At 44.4% G+C, this 17,901-nt stretch overlaps 1 protein-coding gene across 11 annotated transcripts in view; it reads left to right on the top strand.

Moving 5' to 3' along the window:
- The first annotated feature begins 224 nt into the window (after positions 1-224).
- Positions 225-17,901, top strand: part of AAK1 (AP2 associated kinase 1) — a 180,515-nt gene continuing 162,838 nt past the window's right edge. For 7 of the 11 annotated variants that reach the window (XM_009184358.4, XM_009184361.4, XM_009184359.4 and 4 more), the window contains exons 1-2: positions 225-2,227; positions 2,528-2,916. In XM_009184358.4, the coding sequence (XP_009182622.1) occupies positions 2,754-2,916 (163 nt within the window). In that variant the 5' untranslated portion in view covers positions 225-2,227; positions 2,528-2,753. The other 4 variants (XM_009184366.4, XM_009184365.4, XM_009184364.4 and 1 more) reach the window with 3 other exon arrangements.

Below are 17,901 nucleotides of genomic sequence, written 5' to 3'. Positions count from 1 at the left end.
GTGGATTTGTTATTATAATTGCTATTTGTCTGTGAGGGAATGGAGGGCAAGCAATCTAGTCATCTGATTTTTGTTTTTTAAACCTCTTCCCTCAGCTTCTGATCAAAGCATTCACGTGGGTGTTCAATAAATGCATGTTAGCTACCTTAAGCGTATTGGGAGTTTTTGTTATCACTGAAGTAAGACTTGAGATTTGTGTAAGCCTGGACTAGTCTGGTAACAAGAAAGTCTAGAAAGGTAAAAACTGAGCATCAGATTGATTTTAGGACCTAGCAGAGCTTCTTTAAAAAAAAGTCAAGACAAATAAGTGCTGAGAAAAATGGGGGTCAATGAGTCTAATTCCAAAAGAGCTTTCTCATCTATTTTAAGGTCTGTTTCAAACTTCCTTAGACAAAAATCTGGCCTTTTAAGGAAAGTGCAGAGAACATGCCTTCGTGGGCTTAGTTTGAGGGAATAGGTGCTGCATTTCACCCTGGAGGTGGCTTCGTGAATTTGTGAACTGAGGTGACAACACAGACTCTCTCCGGAAGAAAAGATGCTATCTCTACACGGAGTTTAATTACAATGGCACTACTTTAAACAAGCAGCAGCAGCAGCAGCAGCAGCAGCAGCACCAAACGCCACTGTTAGCCCAGTCAGAGCTCAGCTCCATATTCAGAATAGAGAAAGCAAGAACCATTTTTTTCCCTGGGGCACCCTTCTCTACTCAAATACCGCTGAAAAAATTCTGAGACAAGCACTAGGGAGTGGGGAGAGCGGGCGGAAATGAACAATAACCCATATTCAGGGGTTAGAAAAATCATATCAGTAAATCATGGCAGGTTTTTTTGTTTGTTTTTGGCAGGAACTTGCCACTCTTCAGCATCATCCATCAGGAAATCTAGGGTCGGAAAAGAGTACCAACTGGCTTTCCAAATTTTCTGCATTTGGCAGATGCAAATCACAGAGTCCATCCCCACCCTCAGCACTTGGACGGTATCAGGGAAACATAAGTATCAGTGGAAGAATCTTGAAGTGAGAAATAAATAACTGGTCAGGTTAGGGTTAGTGTTCTTGTGTGCAAGGGGGCTGGTGAAGGTCAGGCTTTGGGACGCACCCACAGCGTCAGCAAAGGAGGAAAAATTAAGGGGCAGCATGGGCTGAAAAGCCCCCGAGTTTGAGGTCAAGCCAACGGGCTGGGCCTCTGGTATCCTAGGATCTGCCTTGCACACAACCTTTGGCCGTTTCTCGGTTTGAATCTCGCCTGTACACTTTCAGACGAGACACTGTCTTACTGAGCGTTCTCACAGCGCCTAGCTCAGAGCTGACCGCAGAGCCGGCTCTCAATAACCTCTAGACGCAAAAGCAGCTTTTGAGGTTAGGGGCGAAGGGCATCGGTTTTACTTATTTTAAGGCTGGCGCTCCGGTGCAGCCGGATCCAACTGCCAGCACAATGTTCCCGATCACTTCTCGCTTCCATTTCAGCCCAGGTGACGTCGGGAAACCCACAGGACCCACTACGGGCTAAGCGGTTAAGCTGGCGTCCTTCGGGTGTCAGTCTCGATCCGTTCGGAAACCACAAAATCCAGAATCCCTTGTGCCAGGAGGCCAGGCCGCAAATAAGATGGCTCCAGAAGAGTGGAACATACAGCGGCGGGGAACCTAGTCGTTGGCAGTTTCTTCACGGGATGTGTTTAAATTGCCGAGTCCCCATATACGCGCCACCCCACAAACCTCCTTCCAGGCCGTGGAGGCCACGGCTGCCGCCTCGCCCGCTCCTCCAGGAGCATGCTGGGATTTGTAGTCCAGCCGCCGGACTGCGCCGAGCTACCTTTCCCAGCTTGCCCTGCGGCTCGGGTGATATCAACAGTCTTTTCCAGAACTCTGTCTGCACTGAGACCCCGTTCGCCCGGTCCTCTTCTCGCCGTCTACTCCTTCCCATCTGTGGCGACAGAGCAGCGGTTGCAGGAGAGGCCCCGGTCCCTCGCCGCGCCGCCCCAAGCGGCACTTCCGGCGGCGGTTCACTTCCTGGTTGGGTGGATGGAGCCGGGCGGGAGCGCGCGCGGGGGAGGGGCGGCGGGTCAGTCTCCGCCCGGCGCTCCCGGGATCAGCTGGCGGGCGGGCTGGAGCCGAGCGCGGCCCCGGCTCTCGCTGCAGCGCCGCCTCCTCTCTGCGTCGCAGGCCGGCCCGGCGGCCGTGACAATGTCGCGGGGCTGGTAGCTGGGCGCCGGCCGCCGAGCCGTCTCAAGTGGGTGCTGCCAGGATGCTGCCTCGAGGGGCGGCGGGGAGACCCGGGAGGAGCGGGAGGCAGTGCCCGGGAGGGTCGGCGCTGCCCCAGCAGCTCGGATCCCTCCTTTTTCCGAGCTCCCGGCTCGGGGATCCCGGGTTCTGGGGCCGGGGTCGCGTTTTCAGCCCCAGGGTTTTTCTCGCCAGGAAAATATATGAAGCGTTTCCCCAGGATGATGGCTTTTGCTCCCCCTAGGACTCAGCGGTTGAATTTTTAAGTGTGTTACTGATTCATCCTCTCTCTCTTCCTCTGTCATCACAGGTTTAAACTTACACGAATCGCTTTCTGGAGGAGGAGGGGACCCGCCGCGCGATTGACACGCATATTCCTATAGGCATCCTCCCTCAGCCCCCACCCCCACGGCCGGATTCGGGTGGCTCCTCTCCGAGCTGAAATCCGAGAAGAAATCCTTGGATCTCTTTTCTTAAAAAAAAAAAAAAAATCTAGAAACCATCGGTATTTTGCTTTGCTGCTCCCTATTCGCAAGATGAAGAAGTTTTTCGACTCCCGGCGAGAGCAGGGCGGCTCTGGCCTGGGCTCCGGCTCTAGCGGAGGAGGGGGCAGCACCTCGGGCCTGGGCAGTGGCTACATCGGAAGAGTCTTTGGCATCGGGCGACAGCAGGTCACAGTGGACGAGGTGTTGGCGGAAGGTACGGTGTGGCTCAATGCGCCGTAAATTAAAATCTTGTGCTGATGCGGCAGTACTGTGGTTTCTAGTTGTTGCATGTATGAATGGGCTTTGACCAGTTGACCCTCCCTTCCCCCTTCACTTGCCCTGTGAGTCATTGTCCTTGAGAGATTTAAAATTGAGATTTGAAAGTGACTGGGCTTATGGGGGTGTGGGGAGGTTGCCGAAATTGTTTACGTTAGTGGCCTTTTATTTTTATTTTTTTAATATTGAGAAGCCAAATTTTGAGGATCACACAAGAAAATGTATGTGTGAAAGTGTAAAGCTTTATGCCAAAGGCAGGGTGATGGGCTTGTCATCCTCCTAAAACTTGAAATCTTGATGTGAAGGCTGAAGGGTGGGGATGGGGGGACTTTTAAGAAGAGAGGGGTTTCTCCGTCTCCTACCCAACTTTCCTACTTCCATGAGCAGGCATTGGAAGGAAGGGAGGATTTTCGGAGAATGTGAACGTGTTTTTCCAAGGGCCAAGGCTCTTGGTGGATTTCACTAGTAGTTTTGTTTCCTGACCCAACTGTAATCGGGTCCCCAGGATATAGCAAAGATAACAAAAATTATATAAAACAAATGTGGTTATTCTGAACTCAGTCTAGTAGGCCCCTCTTCCTCTCGCTTTAGTTTTTTTTTTTTTTTTTTTTAAACCAAAAGAAAAATTACTTGAGAGTGGCTCTGATTTTGTTTTTTCACTGTCAGAGAGGATGTTATTTAGATCTGCTGTGTAAATTCCTCTGTGTTTCATCTGTGTATCTATACTCACGTAGATATACATCTTTTTTCCTCCAGGCTTTCAGGAAATCTTTGCATGTCTCTTTTGGTAACCTTAACCTCGACCTTCATAATTATGCCAGACTCATACTTTTCACAGCCCATCGCCTGCCTAGTGTGCTTTTATTTTTAATAAAAGCAGCAATTTCCTTGGCATGAAGCAATTCAGACTAATTGGATGGGGCCGACCTGCTGTAGGTTGTGTTACAGACCGAGGGGTTGGAGGAAGGGAGAGGTCTCTATTACTGCAACATGGTGGTGGAAGGGAACAGTTTTATTACCGAGGGAAGAGAGAAAGCTAAGAGGCCTCTTTACAAAGGGGCGTTTTGCAAACTAAAGTTGAAGCAAGGGTCCTGACCTGGGCCTGGGAAATGCTTACCATGGTGGGTGTTGCAGGCTGGTGGGTGGGTTTGGAAGAGGAGGAAACTGTGTTTGGCTCTCAGCTTGTGTAAGCACTGGATTCAGCAGGGCCCAGTTTTCTGGGAATAGAGTTGAAGCCTGTACTTTAAAAACACGATTTTTAAAAAAGATGTCTGACAGTTATGTCCGTGTGAAATTATTGCTCTTCTAATCTCAGTACTGCTCTAGCTGGGCTTTATCTGGGGCCTGAGTCACTGTCCCTTTGGATCTTTCCTGTGGACTTTGGTGCAGGTTGGGAGATGCTTCTGTGCCCGCTGCCAGATCCGCACCCTTGAGTCTGATCTGTCTCTTTCATCCCTGTGCCAAAGCCCTTAACTGCAGTGGGGTGGAGAAATGGTGAAAAGGAGAGTGTGTCAGAGAGAAATCAGGAGAAATGAAGGGCCACAGAGCACTTTCCTCCCCTCTGAATGGCCTCTGCTGACCTTATAGCCCACGAGCATTTTGTTCAGCTAGGATGTTGTCTCATCAAGGATGATGCTGCCCTAAGCGGTGCATGTTCTCCAAGTGTGAGAAGAGTGATAGGGAAGAGAAAAGGCAAAATTGGTCTTTGTTACCTAGGCTGCCTTCCTCTTCTCTGGGATTCATCCTTGAGAACTGCGCATCATGTATTGTGATATTTTTACATGGAATTTAGGACTTGCAGCTCTGCATTTATTCATTCAGCAGTTTATGGAGTTGCCTGTGAAGTGCCAGGTGCTGTGCTAGGTTCTGGGATATGCTGTTAAACCAGAGCTGGCCTTTACCAACTGCTTTAAGAGATGGAAAATAGCCAGTTATAGTGGATTGATAAATGCCATCATAGAGATAAACTTAGGGTGCAGTGGCCCCCAGTTTTAGGGAGCCCAGGATCATTTTCTGAAGGAAGTGACTGAAGAGTGAGTAGGAGTTAGTGTGGTGGCACTGTGGGCAAAGACGGAGTAGCAAGAGAGAATGTCACGTAAAACTGGGTCTGGCTATGCTGCCCTTTTTGTGTTCTTTGGCTTAAGTTGAGTTTGAATTTGTGGTTCTTAGAAGTATGTAGAAATGTAGGAGCCAGTATACAAAGTATTTATGTAGCACCTACCAAGTCCAAAGACCGTATGAAGTTCTGAGATGAATAAGGGAGGTCTAAAGTGTGATTGAATCTGCCTTTAAGGTTCTGCCAATGAATTTGGGAAGATGAGGCGTACATTCACACATACAGTAGCATGGTTACCGGCACTGTCTATAGAGTCAGACAGATCTAGGTTCAAATTCTGAATCTGTTCTTTACTAGCTGTGGAACTGTAGGCAAGACATTCCAAACCACTCTTGAATCTCTGTTTCCCTGCGGCAGTGGTTCTCAAAATGGGGCATCCTTATCACCTGCAAGCTTGTTGGAAATGGAGATTCTCAGGCCTCACTACATAGGCTGTGAGTGTGGGGCTTAATAAGTTCCTGGAGAGATTCTGATGCAAGGTCAACTTTGAGAACCACTGCCTAATGGGCTGGTCATGAAGATTAAATGAGGCAATATATATAATTCACGTTTTCAGGTGTTCAATAAATGGTAGCCATTACCTACCAGCATCATTATACATCATATGTATATATGTGGAGAGAGAGAGAGTGTGTGTGTGTATTTGTGTGTGTGTGTTAAAGGGGAGTGGGAGCAATGTGAAAGCTAGTTGAGCTGCAGCAATCTGAAGCAGTTCCTTTCCCCCATTGTTAGGGGATAGAGCCAGATGTTCTTTGCAGAGTCCTCACCAGCTCCTTAAAGGCTTAACAGATGTTTTGGGTAGCCACGCTCCTTCCCTGCGCTCTCTTCCCTGTGAGTCCCCAAGTGCTGACCTATCTACAGTCCCAGCCAGAGTGGTTTAAGGACCATGGGAGTTGTACCCTGGGTGCCTAGAGCAGTGGCCAGGCAGTTTAGGGAGGAGTGGTGTGAGAGGCTTCAAAACACAGACCAGATTACCACCACATTCCACTGATGATCTCTTTTTCTGTAGTGCGGGTATTGGTGTGTGCTTTTTCGTGAGGAATTGCAAGAACCCCAAGGAGCAGGTGCTGGGCAAGACAAAAAGATGCTGCACTGCCATATCTCCCCTGGTATATCAGCCTTCCTGGCCTGGTTTCACTAACTAGTCCAGCAGGGGCTGTATGGGGGAAGTGAAGGCTTTAAGTTATGAGTTTAGAGGAATATGGCTATTTCTAGGCTGGGTGCCAGGGAGAATATTTTCTTTCTAGCTTTCTCAGCGAAGATGCCATGATGAGATGCTAAATCATGTCTAAGTTAATAGGCATATGATGTCAAGGGAAGATTTGGTTTAAGCTTCCAGAATGAGCTCAATGGGAAGATTGGAGCAATGTTCAAGGAAGGCTTGAGAAGCTGTGCTTTTATCATACTTCCTTAGCTATACGAGGACTTATATCTAAGCTTTAAACAATAAATGTTTATTTATTTATTATTGTATTCAAGACAACATTCTGGAGCTATAAGGTGGACTAGATGGCTCCTCAGAGCAGTTTTCTAATTTATATTCAAGGAATCCAGGTCCAAGGCTGATGAGAAGTACCAAATGTCCACATCAATAAACTTTGATAATTTCTCCTACCTACATAGCGAACTAGTAAGGCTTCAAAATGTGTGTGAAACCACCAAAAATTCCATTAAAGGCACCTAATTCTAATGTGTTGGTGGTATCAATATGAAACACATATGTGCCTCTTTGTGGCAGGCACTGTATTAGGTTCCAGAGATCCTGAGATGGATGGGACACAGGCCTGACTCTTAACAGAGCTCAACACCTGAGATAAGTGTCCAGCACTTAAGCGTGGCCTTTGACATATATACCTTAGGTGGCAAAGGATGTTATGATAAAGAGCCTGGGGGTGAGAGTTCGCAGGTGACATGAAGTTTGAACAGGAATAGAAATTGCCCAGCAGGGCCGGGCGCGGTGGCTCAAGCCTGTAATCCCAGCACTTTGGGAGGCCGAGACGGGTGGATCACGAGGTCAGGAGATCGAGACCATCCTGGCTAACACGGTGAAACCCCGTCTCTACTAAAAAAAAATACAAAAAAATTAGCCGGGCGAGGTGGCAGGTGCCTGTAGTCCCAGCTACTCGGGAGGCTGAGGCAGGAGAATGGCGTGAACCCGGGAGGCGGAGCTTGCAGTGAGCCGAGATCGCGCCACTGCACTCCAGCCTGGGCGACAGAGCGAGACTCCGTCTCAAAAAAAAAAAAAAAAAGAAAGAAATTGCCCAGCAGATGTTCCAGATGGGGGTTACCCAGGCCCTCTCAGGCTGAGAGAATCGCATAGGCAAAGTGGTGAAACAGCATGATACATTTTGAGAATACTGACTAGTTTAGTGTTACCATTTTCATCAGTACACATTTCCTCCCCAGAATCAAGGAAAGAAGGACAGAGGACACGGAGTGGTAGAATGAAATTCTTTAAGTTGCTCCCTGGAGGTGCTTGCTGCTTACTTTCTTCAGTGGCCCTGGACCTTTTGAATGACTGATGAATAGATACCAAGAATGCACGGCTCCCCTCCTGTGCCTCAGCCCTGTGCCAATTGTGGGGAAAGGGAGCAGCGAGTGTCTGGGGAAAGAGTGGTCCCAGAAGGTTTGATAAGAGGCTAGAAGCTTGAGCAGAAGCAGGCAGGGAAGGGAATTGACCAGTGTTACCGAAAGGTATGAACAGGGGAGATAATGAGGATGTTTGACCAGAGCAGAAGGTACATTGGAGAGAAAAAGAAGGATGAATTTTGTGGAGAACCTTGAGTGCCAGGCAGAGAGATTTAGTTATAAGCACCTGAGACCTTCTCTTGACGCAAACACCAATTTGATCCCTCCCACTTCAGATGTCTTTGCCTGCTGGGAAGTCTGGTTTTTTAGAGGCAACTGCAGATTTTCAGGGGGTGGTTTGTGAATGGTGTCTTCTTCCTGGCTTTGGGCATGATGACGGTTGTAGCTTTGCTAAATATAACCAAATCTAGAATTCAGAAATGAAGTCCAGAATAAGCAATTGCCATGGTCAAACTCTTTCTTTCAGTCTTTCTAACAAAGTCAAGCTCATTTAATAAGAAATAATAATGAAGAGAGAGCAGCAGTTTCACATGGCTTTTGAGTGGGAGGGTATGAGGGGTGACATACACTTGCACCTTGATAGCTGAAACGCCATGTAGAGTACACAAGAAAGGTTTGATAAATACTAACAAAACACAAAAAAGTACTACTGCATCAGAGCCGTCATTTTAACTTGCAATATTTGAATGTTGATGCTTCGGAAAGGATACTAGTACCACCTTCATCTTGCACCCTTTGAAGGATGCATGCTTTCTGAGCCTACTTAGGAGGTAACTGTGACATTTGCATCTGAAAGAGAAAAAAATGATAATAATAGAAACGTGTCGTCTATTAAAGTAGCATCTAGCACTGTGAGCTAGCAGAGACTCACCTCCGGTCTATTTTATGGAACCATATTTTGGTGTGGTGGAAAGAATACTGCATTATGAATTGGGAGATCAAGGTTTGTCAGTTAATTCACTGCCTTATTCAGTAAATGTTACTGAGCATTCACTATGTGCCAGGTATCATGCAGAGATAAATGAGACATGGCTGTGCCTTGAGGACCTCACAATCATAGGACTTCAGATATGTGAGCAAATAGCTGCAGGTGCTGTGCTGGAGTCATGTAAAAGGGCTGGGGAACAGACCCAAGGCAACAATTTTGTGAGTTGGGGAGTAGTCAGGGAAAGCTAAAGAAAGGTGACATTTGAGGTGTGTCTTCAAAAATGAGGACTTATTGCTAGATGGACAAGGTAGAAGAACATTCTAGGCAGACAGAATAACATGGCCAAAGACACAAAAGCAGCTTACTGGGGAGCTGTATGTTTTGAGATAGTGATAATCTATTAGTGGCCTAGGGCTATGCTGTTCAATACAGTAGCCCACTAGCCACACATGGCTATTTGAATTATCTAAAATAGGCCAGGTGCAGTGGCTCACGCCTGTAATCCCAACACTTTGGGAGGCCAAGGTGGGTGGATCACCTGAGGTCAGGAGTTTGAGACCAGCCTGGCCAACATGGTGAAATCTTGTCTCCACTAAAAACACAGAAATTAGCCGGGCGTGGTGGCGTGTGCCTGTAATTCGAGCTACTCGGGAGCCTGAGGCCGGAGAATCGCTTGAATCCGGGAGGCAGAGGTTGCAGTGAGCCGCAATGCCGCCACTGTACTCCAGCCTGGGCAACAGAGTCAGTGTCCGTGTCAAAAAAAAAAGAAGAAAATAATAAATTATCTAAGATAGCAGTTCATCTGATACACTAATGACATTTCAATTGCTTGATAGTCACATGTGGCTAGTGCTTGCAGTTTTGGACAGCACAGGTAAGAATATTTCATCATCACAAGTTCTGTTGGGCAGTGTTGGTCTAGAGCAGTAGTCTCTAAACTTTTTGGATAGAATAGTGCTGTAGTTAAAAAACATGCCATATCTTCATGTATGTATGCTTGTTTATTTGTAAGTTATATTCATGTCCCGCTATCATTAGCTGATATCTGAAGTCACATTATATACTTAGGATGAAGTTCATCATAAATGATAGTGGATGCAAATCCATATTTTAAATAATCTCAACAAGATTTTGGTTAACTTATTCAATTGTGATTGTGTCTACATTGCAGTGTGACTATGCATGAAGAGTATACTAGGAACAGATATGACAGCTCTGCCATTCTCTTACTCATTTTTGATTGCATTATCTTTAATCCAAGTTTTTTTTTAGTAGAAATCTTTTTAAGCCTCTAGTTTGTTTTGTGAAGATTAATTAATTTAAAACAATGTAATCAGTGAATCCATTTAACCAAGCACACATGAACTATAGTATATCTCAGTGTGCTGTAAAGATGTCACCCCATCAGCCCTCAATAGTGGACATGTGAGTGAACATGAACTGAATGGGAGGGCTAGTGTTGGGCCATATGTTATATATTAACAAGAACAAAATTTTATTTTTTCTAAAGTTTTAAATGTAAGATACACATAACCTAAAATTTACTATCTTAATCATTTTTAAGTGTACATTTAGGTGATGTTAAATATATTCATAATGTGCAACCATCACCACCATCCATTCCCATAAGTCTTTTCATCATGTGAAACTGAAATTGTACCTATTAAACGACAACTCTCATTCCCACCTCTCTCTAGCCTCTGGCAACCAGCACTCTACTTATTGTCTCTATGATTTTTACTACTTTGAGTACCTCATATAAGTGGAATATTACTGTATTTGGCCTTTTGTCACTGGTGTATTTCACTTAGCATAGTGTCCTCAAGGTTCATTTGTTTTGTACCGTGTGTCAGAATTTCCTTCCTGTTTAAGGTTCAGGAATATGCCATTGTATATATATATATGCCACATTCATCATTCATCAGTGGACACTGGGTTGCTTCTACCTTTTAGCTATTGTGGATAATGCTGCTACAGTTATGAACATGGGTGTACAAATATCTCCTCAAGACCCCGCATTGAATTCTTTTGGGTATATACTCAGAAATGCAATTGCTGGATCATACGGTAATCCTGTTTTTAATTTTTTGAGGAATTGCCGTATTGTTTTCCACAGCAGCTGTACCCATTTTTCTTTCCCATCAACAGTGCACAGGGTTCCAGTTATTCCTCATTCTCACTGACACTTGTTTTCTGTTTTGTGACAGTAGCTATCCTAATAGATGTGAAGTGGTGTCTTCTTACACTTTTGATTTGTATTTTCCTAGTAATTCGTGATGTCAAGCATCTTGTTATGTGTTTATTAGCCATTTGTATATCTTCTTTGGAAAATGTCTATTTAAGTCCTTTGCCCATTTTTGAATTGGGTTGTTTGTCATTTTAGGAGTTCTCTGTATATTCTGGGCATTAATTCCTTATCAGATACATGATTTGCAGATATTTTCTCACATTCTGTGGGTTGCCTTTTTACTTGGAAAATCTTACTTTTTAAAATGAAAATAAATAAAAATAGAAGATCCTTTATTTTCTTTGTCTACCCCAGTGCGTTATCATCTCGTGCGCTACTGTTTTGAGACCATTGTGGTCTAGAGCAGTGGTTCTCTACCTTTTTTTGTTCCTCAGAAAAAGACCAAAAATATTGCAATACTTACATTACTGAGAGAAGACTAGAACACAGGTAAAGATGGTGAACTAGATGCAGCAAGGTTCCATGAAGGTGCGGTTACAGAGAAAGACTCAGTTAAGAATAGTCTGTCTTCACGAAATCTTTCATAACCATTGCAGTCTTCTCTGATCTCCTTTCCTCAAACCCAGAGTTTAGAGACTACACCACAGACCCCAGCACTGCAAGAAATATGGAATTGCCTTGTGGGGTTCACTTGTTTCCTGTGTGTTGGTCATACCATGCCAACTAGCAGGGCAGGAGCCAAGTCTTCCATTACTTCTCTGTTTGCTATAGCATCTCAGACAGAGAACGTTTGAGATGCGTAGTAAAACCTTGCTGCCTCTTTCACTGGCAGGACAAGCTGTTCTTATGCGAAATAGCCTTATATCTACATCCTCTCATTTCGTGATTGCATCATCCCTGCAAAGGTAGAAGGCATGGTTATTACCCCAGCTGTACAGATGAGGAAACAGTGGCTGACATTGGTTGGATGACTTCTTCAAAGTAATATTGGCAAGAAGTAGTATTGAATGAACTTGAACCCAAGGCTCCTAGCTACAAGTGTAGGATTCTTCCTTAAAATTCTTCCTTGTACAAAGGATCTTTTCTCATAATATTTTATATATATATATGTGTGTGTGTGTGTGTGTGTGTATGTGTGTGTATATATATATATATATTTTTCCCCCCCAGACAGAGTCTTGCTGTCGCCCAGGCTAGAGTACAGTGGCACAATCTTGGCTCACTGAAACCTCTGCCTCCCAGGCTTAAGCAATTATCCTGCCTCAGCCTCTCGGGTAGCTGGGACTACAGGCATGTGCCATCACACCCAGCTAATTTTTGTATTTTTAGTAGAGGTGGAGTTTCACCACGTAAGCCAGGCTGGTCTTGAACTCCTGACCTCAAGTGATCCACCTGCCTCAGCCTCCCCAAGTAGTGGGATTACAGGCGGGAGCCACCGTGCCCAGCCCTCTCATAACATTGTTGACCTTTAATAACCAACCCTTTCCAGCTGAATCTCCTTATGAGCTTTTCAAGTCAGATAATGCTTCCATAGCCTTTGGAGGTTGCTCACTGGCTTAGTTCCTCTGGGCTGCTGTAACAAAATATCAGAAACTAGGTAGCCTATAAACAATAGAAATGTGTTTCCCACAGTTCTGGAGGCTGTGAAGTCCAAGATCAGAGTACCAGGATGGTCAGGTTCTAGTCAGGGCCCTCTTCTGGGTTACAGACTACTGACTTCTTCTTCTTCCTTTTTTTTTTTTTTTTTTGAGACAGAGTCTTGCTCTGTCACCATGCTGGAGTGCAGTGGCACCATCTTGGCTCACTCAACCTTTGCCTCCCGGGTTCAAGAGATTCTCCTGCCTCAGCCTCCTGAGTAGCTGGTACTACAGGCGCGCACCATCGTGCCCAGCTAATTTTTTGTGTTTTTAGTAGAGACGGGGTTTCACCATGTTGACCAGGATGGTCTTGATCTCCTGACCTCATGATCCACCTGCCTTGGCCTCCCAAAGTGCTGGGATTATAGGTGTGAGCCACGGCGCCCAGCACTGCTGACTTCTTGATGTGTCCTCACATAGTGGAAGGGACAGGGCTGCTTTCTGGGACCTGTCTTTGCCCTTTTTCTTTCTCTTTTTTCTTGGGGCCTCTTGTATAAGGGCATTGATCTCATTCATGAGGGTTCCCCTCTCAAGACTTAATCACCTCCCAAAGGCTCCACCTTCTAATACCTTGAATCCTAGTACCTTGGTGATTAGGATTCATACATTCAAACCAGAAGCACCTTGTTAGGGAATATGGGGGATTTTTTTTATTTTTAATTTTAATTTTTTAAATTTTTTTTATTATTTATTTATTTATTTATTTATTTGAGACGGAGTCTCTCTGTCACCCAGGCTGGAGAGAGAGTGCAGTGGCCGGACCTCAGCTCACTGCAAGCTCTGCCTCCCTGGTTCACGCATTCTCCTGCCTCTCAGCCTCCGACACCAGGCCACCTCAGCCTGTGCTTTTTAGAGCTTTAGTAGAGACGGGTTTCACTGTGCTAGCCAGGGATGCAACCCCTGGGGACCCCTGACCTCATGATCCGCCTCTGCCTCTACCTCCCAAAGTGCTGGGATTACAGGCTTGAGCAACAGCCCGCCTGGGGAACACCCTTTTTTTTAAAGCTCAAAGTCCATATTCAGTAAATGATAGAGTACTATTATAGCTCCCCTCACAACCAGGGTCACAGTATTATTCTAATTTTACTTTTTAGTGGTTTATTTCTTCTTCTTCTTCTTTCTTTCTTTTTTTTTTTTTTTTTTTTGAGAGATGAGTTTGCTCTTTTTATGGCCCAGGGTTGCTGCATTGGTGCTATCTTATTCTTCCACTGGCAACCTCCTGCCTCCCAGGTTCAAGTGACTCTCCTGTCTCAGTTCTCTGAGTAGCTGGGATTACAGGCTTTCAGCCACCATACCCAGCTAATTTTGTATTTTTTAGTAGAGACAGGGTTTCACCCATGTTGGCCAGGAACCCTGACCTCACAGGCAGTCTCACTCTCGGCCTCCAAAGTGTTGGTATTACAGGACGGGAGCCACCATGCCTGGCTAGAAGCTTTTTCCATTTATGGAAGCTGGTTTCAGGCAGAAAATTATGCAAAGATTTTTAACCATAATAGGTTGAGAAAGATTGCTATTTCATTGAAAAATTTTTTTTTTTTTTTTGAGATGGAGTCCCGCTCTGTTGCCCAGGCTGGAGTGCAATGGCGCAATCTTGGCTCACTGCAAGCTCCTGGGTTCACGCCATTCTACTGCCTCAGTCTGCCAAGTAGCTGGGACTACAGGTGCCTGCCACCACGCCTGGCTAATTTTTTGTATTTTTAGTAGAGATGGGGTTTCACCGTATTGGCCAGGGTGGTCTCAGTCTCCTGACTTCGTGATCTACCCGCTTCGGCCTCCCAAAGTGCTGGGATTACAGGCGTGAGCCATTGCGCCTGGCGCTAGTTCATTGATTCTAAGAAAACAAATTTGAAAATTAGGTGATTTGCCTAAAGTCACACCGCCAATTAGGCCCTTCTGAGCAACTCCTAACTCCTGTCTCTTCCCACATTAGTCAACAGTCATTTGTGCTACCTTGGCACTACTAACATTTCGGTCTGGGTAACTCTTTGTTGTGGAGGGCTGTCTGGTGTACTATGGGATCTTTAGCAGTATCCTTGGCCTCTACCCACTAGATGCCGGAATTATATAATACATACACAACCTACTGTGGCAATGAAAAAATGTCTCGACATTGCTAAATGTCACCTGGAGGGCAAAATTGCCTGTTTTAGGGAACATGTGTAGTTCAGCATGTTTGTATATGTTCTGGTCTTCTGTTGGTAAAGTTGAAGTAAGTATTGCAATGTTTTTGGTCTTTTTTGAGGAACAAAATGGCCTACATAAATAATTCAGATGTTCTGTGTTTATACCCAAAGCAAAAAAGCCTTTTCATTTGCTGTGAATTTAATCACTCAGGAATAATAAACTATTAGCTTGTAAGGTGATACTGGCTGTAGCATTTTATACCTGCTTTCTCCCTCCTTTATTGTTTTTATTATTATTGATCTATTATCTTTATTATTTAGCCTATTATGTATACTTTATTTATTTATTTATTTATTTTTGAGACAGGGTCTCACTTTTCACCCAGGCTGGAGTACAGTGGGGTGATGTCAGCTCCCTGCAACCTCTGCCTCCTGGGCTCAAGCAGTACTCCCACCTCAGCCTCCTGAATAGCTGGGACCGCAGATGCACACACCACTCGGCTAATCTTTGTATTTTTTCTAGAGGTGGAGTTTTGCCATGTTGCCCAGGCTGGTCTTGAACCCCCGGGCTCAAGCAATCCACCTGCCTCAGCCTCCCAAAGTGCTGGAATTACAGGTGTTAGCCACTGCACCCTTAAAACAATCCCACTTCTGTTGAGTCACAAGTAATTGTTAGGAAAGAGGATTCCTTTTAAATGAGACTTCCACCTTGGCAGAGGACAAGTTCCTGAAATTCGAAGTTTCATTTGAGGTCTGCTGTGGGTGAATCAGCTTGAGCTGGTCAGTTTTCTCCTTGGGCTCTGTGTTAACCTTGGCAGACAAGGAATGGCAGTGCCAATTGAAGCTTTGTTATTTTTGTCTGAAAAGCGGAGAGATTATTGGACCAAAGAGCTCATGGTATCTATCTATTATTATTCCAGAAGGCTAAGCATATGCTAGGTTATCATTTGTCATTATAATGATCTTAAATAATGATACCTGTCATCTAGGACTTGAATCCTGTAGAAAGCAACATAATGCCACATAATTTGTTTGCAGCATGTTTTCAAGGACACTGACAGCGATTGTACTGGAACCTTTAGGGTAACAGAAAGATTAGTGTCCTTTTGGTACTGAGCATGAATTTGAGAACAAAATGATGACTTTATTACCTATGGGGACAGGAAGAAGGAATGGAACTAAGGCATTGTAGGTTGGGTCCTTCCTGGAGGACTGGGGCCTGAGCAGCATTTACTGAGATGGCAAGTCTCCTGCTAGTACCTTTGTTTATTTTCTCTGGTCAGTGAATCTGATTGATTCAGGAAGTGCTAGTTATTTTACAGATGTGTTAGACTTGTTTAATCTCCCCTGGGGTAACCCAACCCTGTTCCACAGACCTTGGTCCTCTGCTCTTTTTAGAAGCCTTGGAATCTTGGTGTTGGAGTAGAAGGGGACAGCATTGGAAGAAATAATTTCATTGGGCTTTTTGGCTGTAGAGAAAAATCTTAGCTTGACCAGGTGTAACTCAGTAATGATTTTGGAAAACCTGATATCCAATACTGTCTTTCCTCCCCTTCCCCCGGAATAAAGGGAGTGCTATGATGTTCTCCTTAGGAGAAGACTTTCAAGGTTAGTACTGTGCGTGATGGTTTAAAAGCATGAGAATTGAAGGTAAATAGCCCTTGGCTGGAATCCTGGACATGTCCCTGTGATGTTAGGAAAAGTTAACTAAGATCTAGTCTTCTCATCTATAAAATGTAGATTTGTAAAATGCAAAAGCATGGGTTGTTGTAAGAATTAAATGATGTATGCAAAGCACGTCACACATTGCCTGGTGTATGTTAATTAGCCGTCTGTAAATGGTGACTCTTAGTATTGAGGTGCATGAGTTTTGTTTTATCAGGCCATATTTGTATCGCTCTGTGTATAACCTGGTGGAGCTAGGGTTTTAGAAATACACACAGGCGTCTCTCTCTTTCTCTCCCCCGCCGCTCTCTCTCACCTCTCCCCTGCTCTCCCCCTACAAACCCCCAGATGAAGAATAGGGAAAAGAGAAAGAGAAATATTGTAGTTTGATTTTCTTTCTTTATTTTTGAACTCTCACCTCTTGAAAGCTACCTGTGTTTTAGGGAGTTTTTCTTAACCTATCAAGTTGTTGTTAGTATGATGGGCCTCTCTACCCACCAGGAATGCCTGGCGCCTGTTGCCTATCCAATTTAAATGCTTGTGTGCTAATGCTGCAGGTCTGCTGCTTCTGCCAGGCCTGCACCCTCCTCATCATCCTTGTACCAAGGATTTAGTTCTTTCCAGTTCTTTACTCATGGTGTTCCCCGCAGCTGGGATATCTCCTCCTTCCCCACCCACGTACCTTATTCCTACCTAAGATTTATTTTACCTAGCCTAGGGTTTTCACCACAGCTGCCTCTGGATGCCTGTCTTTTTTGCTGGCTGTGTTAACTTTTTTGGGCCCATAACCTCAAAGTTTTATTTTACTATTTATTTCATTTGTATCTACTTTCTAGTGTTAGATAATTAGTTATTGCCTTAGGTTTATTTTGTATCCAGTTGAGTACTCTTAAATTTGAACATGGCAACAGTGGGTACTGGAGAATGAATTCACTGGATGAATATTACAGTAAATCAGTACTAATTAAAACTCACTGGGCAGGCAGGAGAGACCAGACAGATTTGAGATATACAAACCTCCCTTATTTTTCCCCATTCCAGTAGTATAATAGATCTGTGTTTGAGGACTTCACCTAGCTTATTACAATGAGAACTATTGAATCTTATAGAGTTTCAGTAAAGTTGAGAAATAACAAAATCCAAAGCAAAGTGGAACATCTTTCAGAAAGCTATGTGAAGCTCTATTGGTTGGATTAAATTTTCGGCGTCTGGTACCATTGATCTCAAATGTAGAGATATAAGGTGTATCTTAACCATATAAAGGAACTCTAAACCATTTAAATGCTATACTGTAAAGATGGAGATTAGATCATGTGTCAAAAACTCAGATATTACTGAAATTCATCTTTAAGGAAAGCATACATTCATTTTCTAGTTTCTGATTGGCATTGGCCTGCAGTAAATTAGGACAGTGATTTTCAGCTTGTATTTGAAGTAGTGAGCATGGGGACAGGTCACAAATAGGAAGGGAATATATAATTTGAAAATGTATAGATTGACTCCAGGTCCAGCCAGAAAAGGAGAGAACCTCAAAGAGGATGTGGATTGGCTGTATACCCTCCAAAGAGGCACATTGTAGACTTAAGAGGTCGGAGTATGGAGAAGACATGAGATTTTCGTTTTTATGAAAGAGGATATGGTTTTTATTTTTTATGTTATTTTATTTTTTTTTTTGAG

This window comes from Papio anubis, chromosome 14, assembly GCF_008728515.1.
Source record: "Papio anubis isolate 15944 chromosome 14, Panubis1.0, whole genome shotgun sequence".
In the NCBI taxonomy this organism is placed as follows: domain Eukaryota; kingdom Metazoa; phylum Chordata; class Mammalia; order Primates; family Cercopithecidae; genus Papio; species Papio anubis.
This window is presented reverse-complemented; position numbering and strand designations above follow the sequence as displayed.